This window comes from Oncorhynchus keta, chromosome 6 (assembly GCF_023373465.1).
Source record: "Oncorhynchus keta strain PuntledgeMale-10-30-2019 chromosome 6, Oket_V2, whole genome shotgun sequence".
Taxonomy (NCBI): domain Eukaryota; kingdom Metazoa; phylum Chordata; class Actinopteri; order Salmoniformes; family Salmonidae; genus Oncorhynchus; species Oncorhynchus keta.
Genome location: NC_068426.1, coordinates 2,985,564 through 3,004,427, shown reverse-complemented (window position 1 = coordinate 3,004,427; position 18,864 = coordinate 2,985,564). Strand labels below are relative to the sequence as shown.

General features: G+C 43.7%; 1 protein-coding gene across 1 annotated transcript in view; it reads left to right on the top strand.

Moving 5' to 3' along the window:
* Window positions 1-18,864, top strand: part of grik1a (glutamate receptor, ionotropic, kainate 1a) — a 157,111-nt gene that overhangs the window by 37,109 nt on the left and 101,138 nt on the right. The window contains exons 4-5 of the mRNA XM_052520212.1: window positions 4,560-4,722; window positions 12,780-12,961. Coding sequence (XP_052376172.1) covers window positions 4,560-4,722; window positions 12,780-12,961 — 345 coding nt within the window. The remainder of the gene's footprint in view (window positions 1-4,559; window positions 4,723-12,779; window positions 12,962-18,864) is intronic.

Sequence of the window (18,864 nt, the reverse complement as noted above, 5' to 3'; positions counted from 1 at the left end):
TGACACCATGAGGACATGACATGACACCATGAGGACATGACACCATGAGGACATGACACCATGAGGACATGACACCATAACATGACACCATGAGGACATGACACCATGAGGACATGACACCATGAGGACATGACACCATGAGGACATGACACCATGAGGACATGACACCATAACATGACACCATAACATGACACCATAACATGACACCATGATAACATGACACCATAACATGACACCATGAGGACATGACACCATGAGGACATGACACCATGATAACATGACACCATAACATGACACCATGAGGACATGACACCATAATATGACACCATGAGGACATGACACCATAATATGACACCATGAGGACATGACACCATAACATGACACCATGAGGACATGACACCATGATGACATGACACCATAACATGACACCATGAGGACATGACACCATAATATGACACCATGAGGACATGACACCATAACATGACACCATGAGGACATGACACCATGAGGACACCATGAGGACATGACACCATGAGGACATGACACCATGAGGACATGACACCATGAGGATATGACACCATGAGGACATGACACCATAACATGACACCATGAGGACATGACACCATAATATGACACCATGAGGACATGACACCATGAGGACATGACACCATGAGGACATGACACCATAACATGACACCATAACATGACACCATAACATGACACCATGAGGACATGACACCATCAGGACATGACACCTTGATGACATGACACCATAACATGACACCATCAGGACATGACACCTTGATGACATGACACCATAACATGACACCATAACATGACACCATGATGACATGACACCATAACATGACACCATGATGACATGACACCATAACATGACACCATAACATGACACCATGATGATGACACCATAACATGACACCATAACATGACACCATGATGACATGACACCATAACATGACACCATGATGACATGACACCATAACATGACACCATGATGACATGACACCATAACATGACACCATGATGACATGACACCATAACATGACACCATAACATGACACCATGATGACATGACACCATAACATGACACCATGATGACATGACACCATAACATGACACCATAACATGACACCATAACATGACACCATGAGGACATGACACCATGAGGACACCATGAGGACATGACACCATGAGGACATGACACCATGAGGACATGACACCATGATAACATGACACCATAACATGACACCATGAGGACATGACACCATAATATGACACCATGAGGACATGACACCATAATATGACACCATGAGGACATGACACCATAACATGACACCATGAGGACATGACACCATAATATGACACCATGAGGACATGACACCATGAGGACATGACATCATGAGGACATGACACCATAACATGACACCTTGATAACATGACACCATAACATGATACCATGAGGACATGACACCATAACATGACACCATAACATGACACCATAACATGACACCATGAGGACATGACACCATGATAATATGACACCATGACATGACACCATAACATGACACCATGATGACATGACACCATAACATGACACCATAACATGACACCATGAGGCCATGACACCATGACATGACACCATGAGGACATGACACCATAACATGACACCATGATAACATGACACCATGATAACATGACACCATGAGGACATGACACCATGAGGACATGACACCATGAGGACATGACACCATGAGGACATGACACCATGAGGACATGACACCATAACATGACACCATGAGGACATGACACCATGAGGACATGACACCATGAGGACATGACACCATGAGGACATGACACCATAACATGACACCATGAGGACATGACACCATGAGGACATGACACCATGATAACATGACACCATGAGGACATGACACCATAACATGACACCATGAGGACATGACACCATAACATGACACCATGAGGACATGACACCATAACATGACACCATGAGGACATGACACCATGAGGACATGACACCATGAGGACATGACACCATAACATGACACCATAACATGACACCATAACATGACACCATGAGGACATGACACCATGAGGACATGACACCATGAGGACATGACATGACACCATGAGGACATGACACCATGAGGACATGACATCATGAGGACATGACACCATAACATGACACCATGAGGACATGACACCATGAGGACATGACACCATAACATGACACCATAACATGACACCATGAGGACATGACACCATGAGGACATGACACCATGAGGACATGACACCATGAGGACATGACACCATAACATGACACCATGAGGACATGACACCATGAGGACATGACACCATAACATGACACCATAACATGACACCATGAGGACATGACACCATGAGGACATGACACCATAACATGACACCATAACATGACACCATGAGGACATGACACCATGAACATGACACCATAACATGACACCATAACATGACACCATGAGGACATGACACCATAACATGACACCATAACATGACACCATAACATGACACCATGAGGACATGACACCATGAGGACATGACACCATGAGGACATGACACCATAACATGACACCATGAGGATATGACACCATAACATGACACCATGAGGACATGACACCATAACATGACACCATGAGGACATGACACCATAACATGACACCATGAGGACATGACACCATGAGGACATGACACCATGAGGACATGACACCATGATGACACCATAATATGACACCATGAGGACATGACACCATGAGGACATGACACCATAACATGACACCATGAGGACATGACACCATGATAACATGACACCATAACATGACACCATGAGGACATGACACCATGAGGACACCATGAGGACATGACACCATGAGGACATGACACCATGAGGACATGACACCATGAGGACATGACACCATGATAACATGACACCATAACATGACACCATGAGGACATGACACCATGATAACAAACCAACATGACACCATGAGGACATGACACCATGGGACATGACACCATGAGGACATGATACTGAGGTTTTGACATTCATATGACACCTGGTGTTTTTACATTCATATAACATGGTAATTGCCACCATTCATGACACTGGTGTTTTGACATTCATATACTGTGTTTTTACATTCATATACTGGTGTTTTTACATTCATATACTGGTGTTTTTATATTCATATACTGGTGTTTTTACATTCTTATACTGGTGTTTTTACATTCATATACTGGTGTTTTTACATTCATATACTGGTGTTTTTACATTCATATACTGGTGTTTTTACATTCATATACTGGTGTTTTTACATTCATATACTGGTGTTTTTACATTCATATACTGGTGTTTTTACATTCATATACTGGTGTTTTTACATTCATATACTGGTGTTTTTACATTCATATACTGGTGTTTTTACATTCATATACTGGTGTTTTTACATTCATATACTGGTGTTTTTACATTGATATACTGGTGTTTTTACATTCATATACTGGTGTTTTTACATTCATATACTGGTGTTTTTACATTCATATACTGGTGTTTTTACATTCATATACTGGTGTTTTTACATTCATATACTGGTGTTTTTACATTCATATACTGGTGTTTTTACATTCATATACTGGTGTTTTTACATTCATATACTGGTGTTTTTACATTCATATACTGGTGTTTTTACATTCATATACTGGTGTTTTTACATTCATATAGTGGTGTTTTTACATTCATATACTGGTGTTTTTACATTCATATAGTGGTGTTTTTACATTCATATACTGGTGTTTTTACATTCATATACTGGTGTTTTTACATTCATATACTGGTGTTTTTACATTCATATACTGGTGTTTTTACATTCATATAGTGGTGTTTTTACATTCATATAGTGGTGTTTTTACATTCATATACTGGTGTTTTTACATTCATATACTGGTGTTTTTACATTCATATACTGGTGTTTTTACATTCATATACTGGTGTTTTTACATTCATATACTGGTGTTTTTACATTCATATACTGGTGTTTTTACATTCATATACTGGTGTTTTTACATTCATATAGTGGTGTTTTTACATTCATATACTGGTGTTTTTACATTCATATACTGGTGTTTTTACATTCATATACTGGTGTTTTTACATTCATATACTGGTGTTTTTACATTCATATACTGGTGTTTTTACATTCATATACTGGTGTTTTTACATTCATATACTGGTGTTTTTACATTCATATACTGGTGTTTTTACATTCATATACTGGTGTTTTTACATTCATATACTGGTGTTTTTACATTCATATACTGGTGTTTTTACATTCTTATCACACCGGTGTTTTTGATAGTGACACGTTATCCCGACCACGATCTTGCTATACGTTGTGTTTACAACATTATGAGGTGGGGGAGAAAAGTAGAAATGAGAATACATTTAAATTAACATTTTAAATTGTATTGTTCATCCCGGCTAAAAGGTACCTCACATCCAGACGCGCTGGAAACACCCGTCAGTGGACAACAGAGACACATTTTACATCAACCTCTACCCAGAATACACTGCAATCTCCAGAGCCATACTGGACATAGTGACTTTCTTCAAGTGGAAGAGCCTAACAGTGGTCTACGAGGATAGCACAGGTAGGAGCGCACGCACGCACGCACGCACGCACACACACACACACACACACACACACACACACACACACACACACACACACACACACACACACACACACACACACACACACACATGCGCAAACGCACACGCACACGCACGCGCACGCACACACACACACACACAAACACATAGATACATACACACAGAGACACACACACACACACGCACAGATACACACACACACACACACACACAGACACACACGCTGTGGCATTGTGTTGTGTGACAAAACTGCACATTTTAGAGTGGCCATTTATTGTCTCCAGCACCAGATATGCCACACCTGTCAGGTGTACCTGTGTAATGATCATGCTGTTTAATCAGCTTCTTGCTACACCTGTCAGGTGGATGTATCGTATTGTGATTATCTTGGTAAAGGAGAAATGTTCACTGACAGGGAGAAGAAACATCTTGTTTTAAATCAGCTTTTTGTGCGTATGGATCATCTCTGGGATCTTTTATTTCAGCTCAGTAAACATGGGACCATGTGTTGCATTTCACATTTGTGTCCAGTGTGTGTGTGTGTGTGTGTGTGTGTGTGTGTGTGTGTGTGTGTGTGTGTGTGTGTGTGTGTGTGTGTGTGTGTGTGTGTGTGTGTGTGTGTGTGTGTGTGTGTGTGTGTGTGTGTGTGTGTGTGTGTGTGTGTGTGTGTATTTACAAACCCTCAGTCCAGCCTCTCTCAGCCTATAGCGGACAGTCTGAGCACTGATGGAGGGATTTGTGTGTTCTTGGTGTAACTCGGGCAGTTGTTGTTCCCATACTGTACCTGACCTGCAGGTGTGATGTTCGGATGTACCGATCCTGTGCAGGTGTTGTTACACGTGGTCTGCCACTGCGAGGACGATCAGCTGTCCGTCCCGTCTCCCTGTAGCGCTGTCTTAGGTGTCTCACAGTACGAACATTGCAATTTATTGCCCTGGCCACATCTGCAGTCCTCAAGCCTCCTTGCAGCATGCCTAAAGCACGTTCACACTGATGACCGGGGACCCTGGGCATCTTTCTTTTGGTGTTTTTCAGAGTCAGTAGAAAGGCCTCTTTAGTGTCCTTTCATAACTGTGACCTTAATTGCCTACCGTCTGTAAGCTGTTAGTGTCTTAACGACCGTTCCACAGGTGCATGGTCACTAATTGTTTATGGGTCATTGAACATGGGGAAACAGTGTTTACAGGTTTTTCCAACTGCTTACACACGTTTTTTTTTTTCAAAACTCTACACACAATTCCCAAAACTCACACACACAATTCCCAAAAAACTCTCCCAAAACTCTACACACACACAATTCCCAAAACTGCAAAACACAAAATGCAAAATGCCTCACATCTCCTTCAAAATGTAACACTGCATTCAAAATGCCTCACATCTCCTTCAAAATGTAACACTGCATTCAAAATGCCATGAACACATGTCGGAATGAAGCATTTGCATCAAATGGCAAACACTGCTTTCATCATAGTACATGTCTGGATATACCATGTAAACACTGCTTTCATCATAGTACATGTCTGGATATACCATGTAAACACTGCTTTCATAATAGTACATGTCTGGATATACCATGTAAACACTGCTTTCATAATACTACATGTCTGGATATACCATGTAAACACTGCTTTCATAATACTACATGTCTGGATATACCATGTAAACACTGCTTTCATCATAGTACATGTCTGGATATACCATGTAAACACTGCTTTCATCATAGTACATGTCTGGATATACCATGTAAACACTGCTTTCATAATAGTACATGTCTGGATATACCATGTAAACACTGCTTTCATAATAGTACATGTCTGGATATACCATGTAAACACTGCTTTCATCATAGTACATGTCTGGATATACCATGTAAACACTGCTTTCATAATACCACATGTCTGGATATACCATGTAAACACTGCTTTCATCATAGTACATGTCTGGATATACCATGTAAACACTGCTTTCATAATAGTACATGTCTGGATATACCATGTAAACACTGCTTTCATAATACTACATGTCTGGATATACCATGTAAACACTGCTTTCATAATAGTACATGTCTGGATATACCATGTAAACACTGCTTTCATAATACTACATGTCTGGATATACCATGTAAACACTGCTTTCATAATACTACATGTCTGGATATACCATGTAAACACTGCTTTCATAATAGTACATGTCTGGAAATACCATGTAAACACTGCTTTCATCATAGTACATGTCTGGAAACACTGCTTTCATCATAGTACATGTCTGGATATACCATGTAAACACTGCTTTCATAATAGTACATGTCTGGATATACCATGTAAACACTGCTTTCATAATACTACATGTCTGGATATACCATGTAAACACTGCTTTCATAATACTACATGTCTGGATATACCATGTAAACACTGCTTTCATAATAGTACATGTCTGGATATACCATGTAAACACTGCTTTCATAATAGTACATGTCTGGATATACCATGTAAACACTGCTTTCATAATAGTACATGTCTGGATATACCATGTAAACACTGCTTTCATCATAGTACATGTCTGGATATACCATGTAAACACTGCTTTCATAATAGTACATGTCTGGATATACCATGTAAGTACATGTCTGGATATACCATGTAAACACTGCTTTCATCATAGTACATGTCTGGATATACCATGTAAACACTGCTTTCATCATAGTACATGTCTGGATATACCATGTAAACACTGCTTTCATAATAGTACATGTCTGGATATACCATGTAAACACTGCTTTCATAATAGTACATGTCTGGATATACCATGTAAACACTGCTTTCATAATAGTACATGTCTGGATATACCATGTAAACACTGCTTTCATAATACTACATGTCTGGATATACCATGTAAACACTGCTTTCATCATAGTACATGTCTGGATATACCATGTAAACACTGCTTTCATATATACATGTCTGGATACATGTCTGGATACACCATGTAAACACTGTTGTTCTGAATCTAAAGCTCTGTGGTCTTTCATAGGCTTATATCTACATTTCAATACAATGTTCTACAGTGAAAGTAATCTGCTGAGGGGTAACAAGTAAACACTGTAGACACCAATGGAGGGGTAACAAGTACACTGAAAACACCAATGGAGGGGTAACAAGTACACTGTTAACACCAATGGAGGGGTAAACAAGTACACTGTAAACACCAATGGAGGGGTAACAAGTACACTGTAAACACTGCTTTAAACACCAATGGAGGGGTAACAAGTACACTGTAAACACCAATGGAGGGGTAACAAGTACACTGTAAACAGTACAATGGAGGGGTAATAGTACATGTCTGGATATACCAAGTACACTGTTAACACCAATGGAGGGGTAACAAGTACACTGTAAACACCAATGGAGGGGTAACAAGTACACTGTTAACACCAATGGAGGGGTAACAAGTACACTGTAAACACCAATGGAGGGGTAACAAGTACACTGTAAACACCAATGGAGGGGTAACAAGTACACTGTAAACACCAATGGAGGGGTAACAAGTACACTGTAAACACCAATGGAGGGGTAACAAGTACACTGTTAACACCAATGGAGGGGTAACAAGTACACTGTAAACACCAATGGAGGGGTAACAAGTACACTGTAAACACCAATGGAGGGGTAACAAGTACACTGTAAACACCAATGGAGGGGTAACAAGTACACTGTTAACACCAATGGAGGGGTAACAAGTACACTGTAAACACCAATGGAGGGTAACAAGTACACTGTAAACACCAATGGAGGGGTAACAAGTACACTGTTAACACCAATGGAGGGTAACAAGTACACTGTAAACACCAATGGAGGGGTAACAAGTACACTGTTAACACCAATGGAGGGGTAACAAGTACACTGTTAACACCAATGGAGGGGTAACAAGTACACTGTAAACACCAATGGAGGGGTAACAAGTACACTGTAAACACCAATGGAGGGGTAACAAGTACACTGTTAACACCAATGGAGGGGTAACAAGTACACTGTTAACACCAATGGAGGGGTAACAAGTACACTGTAAACACCAATGGAGGGGTAACAAGTACACTGTAAACACCAATGCAATGTAGAAACAGAAAATATTTATGAGGCCAAACATTACTGTTGTATACAGTAAACAGCATACACAACAAAACCATAAACATATGTAAACACAAAATGGATTCTTTATAATAGTACACTGTAAAAACAACCAATGTGTGGGGTCCCAAGGGGGCAGTCCAGGAATTGGTAGGGGGGGGCAGTCACCAGTGCTAAGCTACGCTTCATCTCTTCTCCGGCCTAGGTCTGGCCACAATACTTCATCCACATTACAAGATACGTTTTCTCTTGCCAAACATGGAGGGAAGTATATCCTAGCATGGTATATCCAACCTCTATGTCCCCACATGGAGGGAAGTATCTCCTAGCATGGTATATCCAACCTCTATGTCCCCACATGGAGGGAAGTATCTCCTAGCATGGAGTATCCAACCTCTATGTCCCCACATGGAGGGAAGTATCTCCTAGCATGGTATATCCAACCTCTATGTCCCCACATGGAGGGAAGTATCTCCTAGCATGGAGTATCCAACCTCTATGTCCCCACATGGAGGGAAGTATCTCCTAGCATGGTATATCCAACCTCTATGTCCCCACATGGAGGGAAGTATCTCCTAGCATGGTATATCCAACCTCTATGTCCCCACATGGAGGGAAGTATCTCCTAGCATGGTATATCCAACCTCTATGTCCCCACATGGAGGGAAGTATCTCCTAGCATGGAGTATCCAACCTTGGACAGAGACAACCTCTATGTCCCCACATGCGTCCGCCATTGCCTGGAGAAGCGGCTGTACATTACTGAAATGCTAAAATAGTCATTAGATAGTTGCATACCTGTTCTCATTTCTGAAGGTTCGAATTATGGACGCCACTGTAAATCGACTCAAGTTAGGCTGGACTCTCAGTCCAAGCTTATGGTTTTGGATATTTGGTGAGAAATAGCTTATGGTTTTGGATATTTGGTGAGAAATAACTTATGGTTTAGGATATTTGGTGAGAAATAGCTTATGGTTTTGGATATTTGGTGAGAAATAGCTTATGGTTTTGGATATTTGGTGAGAAATAGCTTGTGGTTTAGGATATTTGGTGAGAAATAGCTTATGGTTTTGGATATTTGGTGAGAAATAGCTTATGGTTTTGGATATTTGGTGAGAAATAGCTTATGGTTTTGGATATTTGGTGTGTAGTTTTGCACTTTGAGTGAGAGGTTTCAAAAATCGTGTGTACCTATTAACTAGTGTTTATCCCATTGAGATATGTACTCTATAAATATCTATTCAATCAGTGTTTATCCCATTGAGATATGTACTCTATAAATATCTATTCATTCTGTGTTTATCCCATTGAGATATGTACTCTATAAATATCTATTCAATCAGTGTTTATCCCATTGAGATATGTACTGTAGAAATATCTATTAACTAGTGTTTATCCCATTGAGATATGTACTGTAGAAATATCTATTAACTAGTGTTTATCCCATTGAGATATGTACTGTAGAAATATCTATTAACTAGTGTTTATCCCATTGAGATATGTACTGTAGAAATACCTATTCATTCTGTGGTGCATCGTTTTATATGAGGGGCTTGTTGTGTGTCGTACCAGAGGTCACCCGGTCTCTACCATGGCAACAGATTTTCACTTGGTTCTCTGGTCTGAGCCAACATGGGTGCCACGACATTGGTCGGGCTTCTAAGTGAGAGAGTGAGACACACACACACACACACACAGAGATACACACAAAGACCCAACATATTCATGAGTAAACTAAAGATAATTATTTCCAATGTGTCAAGTAATTAACAAAAGAACTGATCAAACTAGAATGCTATTTGGCTCTAAACAGAGAGTACACAGTGGCAGAATACCTGTCCTCTGTGACTGATCACAAATTAACAAAATCTTGGTGAGCATAGCCTTGCTATTCAGAGAGGCTAATGTAGGCAGAACAGGCTATGTGCACACTGCCCACAAAATCAGGTGGGAACTGAGCTGCACTTCCTAACCTCCTGCCAAATGTATGACCATATTAGAGACACGTATTTCCATCAGATTAGACAGACCCAATTCGAAAACAAATATTTTTTTTTATAAACTCTCATATCTACTGGGTGAAATACCACAGTGTGACATCACAGCAACAAGATGTGTGACCCGTTGCCACAAGAAAAGGACAACCAGTGAAGAACAAACACCACTGTAAATTGTAAATACAACCCATATTTATGTTTATTTATTTCCCCTTTTGTTCTTGAACTATTTGTACATCGTTACAACACTGTATATATACATAATATGTCATTTGTGAGTGTAATATTTACTGTTCATTTTGATTGTTTATTTCACTTTTGTATATTATCTACCTCACTTGCTTTGGCAATGTTAACATGTTTCCCATGACAATAAAGTCCCTTGAATTGAATTGAGAGAGAGAGAGAGAGAGAGAGAGAGAGAGAGAGAGAGAGAGAGAGAGAGAGAGACCAAGACAAAGCTAGAGACCGAGACAAAGTGAGTGATCGAGACAAAGTGAGAGACCGAGACAAAGTGAGAGACCGAGTCAAAGTGAGAGACCGAGACAAAGTGAGAGCCCGAGACAAAGTGAGAGACCGAGACAAAGTGAGAGACCGAGACAAAGTGAGAGACCGAGACAAAGTGAGAGCCCGAGACAAAGTGAGAGCCTGAGAGCCCGAGACAAAGTGAGAGACCGAGACAAAGTGAGAGACCGAGACAAAGTGAGAGCCCAAGACAAAGTGAGAGACCGAGACAAAGTGAGAGACCGAGACAAAGTGAGAGCCCGAGACAAAGTGAGAGCCCGAGACAAAGTGAGAGCCCGAGACAAAGTGAGAGACCGAGACAAAGTGAGAGACCGAGACAAAGTGAGAGACCGAGACAAAGTGAGAGCCCGAGACAAAGTGAGAGCCTGAGAGCCCGAGACAAAGTGAGAGAGCCCGAGACAAAGTGAGAGCCCGAGAGTGAGACCGAGACAAAGTGAGAGACCGAGACAAAGTGAGAGACCGAGACAAGACAAAGCCTGAGAGACAAAGTGAGAGACCGAGACAAAGTGAGAGACCGAGACAAAGTGAGAGACCCGCCCAAGACAAAGTGAGAGAGAGCAAAGTGAGAGCCCGAGACAAAGTGAGAGCCCGAGACAAAGTGAGAGCCCGAGACAAAGTGAGAGACCGAGACAAAGTGAGAGACCGAGACAAAGTGAGAGCCCGAGACAAAGTGAGAGCCCGAGACAAAGTGAGAGACTGAGACAAAGTGAGAGACCGAGACAAAGTGAGAGACCGAGACAAAGTTCTTCAAGGTTAATCTGTGGTCATTGTTCTTATTGCATGTAGAAAAGTTTAATTTAGATACAATGGGTGCATCCCCAAATGGCACACTATTCCCTACATAGTGCAATGCATTATGGTCCCTGGTCAACAGTAGTGCACTATATATAGGGAATAGGGTGCCATAGGGCTCTGGTCTAAAATAGTGCACTATATAGGGGATAGGGTGCCATTTGGGATGAAAACGCAAATAATACCTGGGTAAAATATGAATATGAAACCTCAGCTGGGTGCAACCATGGAACCTCAGCTGGGTGCAACCATGGAACCTCAGCTGTGTGCAACCATGAAACCTCAGCTGGGTACAACCATGGAACCTCAGCTGGGTACAACCATGGAACCTCAGCTGGGTACAACCATGGAACCTCAGCTGGGTACAACCATGGAACCTCAGCTGGGTACAACCATGGAACAGCTGGGTGCAACCATGAAACCTCAGCTGGGTACAACCATGAAACCTCAGCTGGGTACAACCATGGAACCTCAGCTGGGTACAATCATGGAACCTCAGCTGGGTACAATCTCAGGCAGGGATACTGTTTAGAGTTCTCCAGTATAGAACTACTAGGTCTAACCATACTATATTGTATGATATGTTGTGTTCCACAGGTCTGATGCGGATGCAGGAGTTGATCAAGGCTCCGTCTAAGTTGAACCTGAAGATCAGGATACGCCAGCTTCCACCTGGAGAGATTGATGCCAGACCTCTTCTGAAGGAGATGAAGAAAGACAAAGAGTTCTATATCTTGTTTGACTGCTCCTACCGGACCTCCGCAGAGATACTCAAACAGGTACCGCCCTTAACACTGACCGTAACCCTAGCAACCCCGACCCTAACTCTAACCCTGACCGTAACCCTAGCAACCCTGACCCTAACTCTAACCCTGACCGTAACCCTAGCAACCCCGACCCTAACTCTAACCCTATCTCTGACCCTAATTCTAACCCTGACCGTAACCCTAGCAACGCCGACCCTAACTTTAACCCTGACCCTAACTCTAACCCTGACCCTAACTCTAACCCTACCACTCTGGCACCGAGATAATCAGGTAGCACAGGACCATGGCTTTTATGGAGTGGTAGCTAAAGCGGCTTTGTGGAGTGATGGCTAACGCGGCTTTATGGAGTGATGGCTAACGCCGCTTTATGGAGTGGTAGCTAACGCGGCTTTGTGGAGTGGTAGCTAACGCGGCTTTGTGGAGTGGTAGCTAAAGCGGCTTTGTGGAGTGGTAGCTAACGCGGCTTTGTGGAGTGGTAGCTAACGCGACTTTGTGGAGTGGTAGCTAACGCGGCTTTGTGGAGTGGTAGCTAACGCGGCTTTGTGGAGTGGTAGCTAACGCGGCTTTGTGGAGTGGTAGCTAACGCGGCTTTGTGGAGTGGTAGCTAAAGCGGCTTTGTGGAGTGGTAGCTAACGCGGCTTTGTGGAGTGGTAGCTAAAGCGGCTTTGTGGAGTGGTAGCTAACGCGGCTTTGTGGAGTGGTAGCTAACGCGACTTTGTGGAGTGGTAGCTAAAGCGGCTTTGTGGAGTGGTAGCTAACGCGGCTTTGTGGAGTGGTAGCTAACGCGGCTTTGTGGAGTGGTAGCTAACGCGACTTTGTGGAGTGGTAGCTAACGCGACTTTGTGGAGTGGTAGCTAAAGCGGCTTTGTGGAGTGGTAGCTAACGCGGCTTTGTGGAGTGGTAGCTAACGCGGCTTTGTGGAGTGGTAGCTAACGCGACTTTGTGGAGTGGTAGCTAACGCGGCTTTGTGGAGTGGTGGCTAACGCGGCTTTGTGGAGTGGTAGCTAACGCGGCTTTGTGGAGTGGTAGCTAACGCGGCTTTGTGGGGTGGTAGCTAACGCGGCTTTGTGGAGTGGTAGCTAACGCGGCTTTGTGGAGTGGTAGCTAACGCGGCTTTGTGGAGTGGTAGCTAACGCGGCTTTGTGGAGTGGTAGCTAACGCGGCTTTATGGAGTGGATAGCTAACGCGGCTTTATGGAGTGATGGCTAACGCGACTTTGTGGAGTGGTAGCTAACGCGACTTTGTGGAGTGGTAGCTAACGCGGCTTTGTGGAGTGGTAGCTAACGCGACTTTGTGGAGTGGTAGCTAACGCGGCTTTGTGGAGTGGTAGCTAACGCGACTTTGTGGAGTGGTAGCTAACGCGGCTTTGTGGAGTGGTAGCTAACGCGGCTTTGTGGAGTGGTAGCTAACGCGGCTTTGTGGAGTGGTAGCTAACGCGACTTTATGGAGTGATGGCTAACGCGGCTTTGTGGAGTGATGGCTAACGCGACTTTATGGAGTGATGGCTAACGCGACTTTGTGGAGTGGTAGCTAACGCGACTTTGTGGAGTGGTAGCTAACGCGACTTTATGGAGTGATGGCTAACGCGGCTTTGTGGAGTGATGGCTAACGCCACTTTATGGAGTGATGGCTAACGTGACTTTGTGGAGTGATGGCTAACGCGACTTTATGGAGTGATGGCTAACGCGACTTTGTGGAGTGGTAGCTAACGCGACTTTATGGAGTGATGGCTAACGCGACTTTGTGGAGTGGTAGCTAACGCGACTTTGTGGAGTGGTAGCTAACGCGGCTTTGTGGAGTGGTAGCTAACGCGGCTTTATGGAGTGGTAGCTAACGTGACTTTATGGAGTGATGGCTAACGCGACTTTGTGGAGTGGTAGCTAACGCGACTTTGTGGAGTGGTGGCTAACGCGACTTTGTGGAGTGGTAGCTAACGCGACTTTATGGAGTGATGGCTAACGCGACTTTGTGGAGTGGTAGCTAACGCGACTTTGTGGAGTGGTGGCTAACGCGACTTTATGGAGTGGTAGCTAACGCGGCTTTATGGAGTGATGGCTAAAGCGGCTTTGTGGAGTGGTAGCTAACGCGGCTTTGTGGAGTGGTAGCTAAAGCGGCTTTGTGGAGTGGTAGCTAACGCGACTTTGTGGAGTGGTAGCTAAAGCGGCTTTGTGGAGTGGTAGCTAACGCGGCTTTGTGGAGTGGTAGCTAACGCGGCTTTGTGGAGTGGTAGCTAACGCGACTTTATGGAGTGATGGCTAACGCGACTTTGTGGAGTGGTAGCTAAAGCGGCTTTGTGGAGTGGTAGCTAACGCGACTTTGTGGAGTGGTAGCTAAAGCGGCTTTGTGGAGTGGTAGCTAACGCGGCTTTGTGGAGTGGTAGCTAACGCGGCTTTGTGGAGTGGTAGCTAACGCGACTTTATGGAGTGATGGCTAACGCGACTTTGTGGAGTGGTAGCTAACGCGACTTTGTGGAGTGGTAGCTAAAGCGGCTTTGTGGAGTGGTAGCTAACGCGGCTTTGTGGAGTGGTAGCTAACGCGGCTTTATGGACTGGTAGCTAACGCGACTTTATGGAGTGATGGCTAACGCGACTTTGTGGACTGATGGCTAAAGCGGCTTTATGGAGTGGTACTGGGATATGTTCCGGGTTGCCTCTGAGAATAACATTGACGTATACACTGACACGTTTACTGAGTTCATCAGGATGTGTATAGCAGATGTTGTTCCTACTGTGACAATTAAAGCCCAAATCAGACACCGTGGATAGATGGCAGCGTTGCAAAGCAGGTGAAGAAGGTGTTTAGCTTGTCCGGGAGCAATACGTCGTTGTCCGCGACGTGGCTGGTTTTCCCTTTGTAATCCATGATTGTCGTGACTGGGAATAAGGCAATCAAACAGACAAAACGTCAGTACAGTACAGAGACAAAGTGGAGTCGCAATTTTAACAGCTCAGACACGATACATATGTGGCAGGGTCTACAGACAATCATGGATTACAAAGGGAAAACCAGCCACGTTGCGGACAACGACGTCTTGCTCCCGGACAAGCTAAACACCTTCTTCACCTGCTTTGAAGATAATACAGTGCCACCCGACGTGGCCTGCTCTTTCGTTCTCCGTGGCCGAAATGAGTAAGACATTTAAACATGTTAACCCTCGCAAGGCTGCTGGCCCAGACAGCATCCCTAGCCGCGTCCTCAGAGTTTGCGCAGAACAGCTAGCTGGAGTGTTTACGGACATATTCAATCCCTCCCTATTCCAGTCTGCTGTCTTCTCTTGCTTCACCATTGTTCCTGTACCCAAGAATGCAAAGGTAACTGAACTAAATGACTATCGCCCCACCCCGTAGCACTCATTTCTGTCATCCTGAAGTGATATGAGAGACTAGTCAGGGATCATATCACCTCTACCTTACCTGCCACCCTAGACCCACTCCAATTTGCATACCGCTCCAATAGATCCACAGACGATGCAATCGCCATCACTCTGCAACCTGCCCTATCCCATCTGGACAAGAAGAATACAAGAAGAATAGCTATGTAAGAATGTTGTTCATTGACTCTAGCTCAGCCTTCAACACCGCAGTACCCTCCAAGCTCACCATTTAGCTTGGGGCCCTGGGTCTGAGCCCTGCCCTGTGCAACTGGGTCCTGGACTTCCTGACGGACCGCCCCCAGGTGGTGAAGGTAGGAAACAACACCTCCTCTTTGCTGATCCTCAACACTGGGGTCCCACAAGGGTGCGTGCTCAGCCCCCTCCTCTAATCCCTGTTCAATCATGACTGCGTCTACGCCTCCAACTCAATCATCAAGTTTGCAGATGACACAACAGTTATATGCCTGATAACCAACAATGACGACAAAGCCTACAGGGAGGAGGGCCCTGGCCCTGGAAAATAACCTCTCCCTCAACGTCAACAAAACAAAGGAGCCTATCCACATCGACGGGACCGTAGTGGAGAAAGTGAAAAGCTTCAAGTTCCTCGGCGTACACATCACCGACGCTCTGATGCTCTGAAATGGTCCACACACACACAGTGTGGTGAGGAAGGCGCAACATTGTCTCTTCAACCTCAGGAGGCTGAAGTAATTTGGCTTGTCACCTAAAACCCTCACAAACCTTTACAGATGCACAATTGAGAGCATCTTGTCGGGCTGTATCACCGCCTGGTACGGCAACTGAACTGCCCACAACCGCAGGGCTCTCCAGAGGGTAGTGAGGTCTGCACAATGCATCACCGGTGGCAAACTACCTGCCCTCCAGGACACCTACACCACCCGATGTCACAGGAAGGCCAAAAAGATCATCAAGGACAACAACCACCTGAGCCACTGCCTGTTCACCCCGCTATCATCCAGAAGGCGAGGTCAGTACAGGTGCATCAAAGCTGGGATCGAAGGACTGAAAAACAGCTTCTATCTCAAGGCCATCAGACTGTTAACAAGCCATCACTAGCTGACTACCACCCAGTTACTCAACCCTGCACCTTAGAGGCTGCTGCCCTATATACATAGACCTAGAATCACTGATCACTTTAATAATGGAACACTAGTCACTTTAATAATGTTTACATACTGCTTTACTCATCTCATATGTATATACTGTATTCTATTCTACTGTATTTTAGTCAATGCCACTCTGACATTGCTCGTCCTAATATTCATATATTTCTTAATTGCATTCTTTTACTTTCGATTTGCGTGTATTGTTGTGAATTGTTTGATACTACTGCACTGTTGAAGCTAGGAACACAAGCATTTCACGACACCCGCAATAACATCTGCTAAATATGTGTATGTGACCAACAACATCTGTTAAATATGTGTATGTGACCAATAACATCTGTTAAATATGTGTATGTGACCAATAAAATTTGATTTGATACAGTTTAGTACATTATACCACACACTACACGTTACAGGGGGAGTAAACTGAAGATTTACTATGTAGTTGTGTTATGGAAAAGGTTCATGGGAATTATTATGCATTTCTCTGTGGATATTTAACGATATTGTGCTGCTATCCTTACACATTGGACAAAACACACACACACACACACACACACACACACACACACACACACACACACACACACACACACACACACACACACACACACACACACACACACGTGTGGCTAAATGCCTTTTTGGTTTTCATGCCGTTTCCTAAAAAGTTATGGATGTTTTATAATGAGAAGAGCCACCCAGTGGGAGTCTATTGAGAACTGTCTAGTGGGAGTCTATTGAGAACTGTCTAGTGGGAGTCTATTGAGAACTGTCTAGTGGGAGTCTATTGGGAACTGTCTAGTGGGAGTCTATTGAGAACTGTCTAGTGGGAGTCTATTGAGAACTGTCTAGTGGGAGTCTATTGGGAACTGTCTAGTGGGAGTCTATTGAGAACTGTCTAGTGGGAGTCTATTGAGAACTGTCTAGTGGGAGTCTATTGAGAACTGTCTAGTGGGAGTCTATTGAGAACTGTCTAGTGGGAGTCTATTGAGAACTGTCTAGTGGGAGTCTATTGAGAACTGTCTAGTGGGAGTCTATTGAGAACTGTCTAGTGGGAGTCTATTGAGAACTGTCTAGTGGGAGTCTATTGAGAAGTGTCTAGTGGGAGTCTATTGGGAACTGTCTAGTGGGAGTCTATTGAGAACTGTTTAGTGGGAGTCTATTGAGAACTGTCTAGTGGGAGTCTATTGAGAACTGTCTAGTGGGAGTCTATTGAGAACTGTCTAGTGGGAGTCTATTGAGAACTGTCTAGTGGGAGTCTATTGAGAACTGTCTAGTGGGAGTCTATTGAGAACTGTCTAGTGGGAGTCTATTGAGAACTGTCTAGTGGGAGTCTATTGAGAACTGTCTAGTGGGAGTCTATTGAGAACTGTCTAGTGGGAGTCTATTGAGAACTGTCTAGTGGGAGT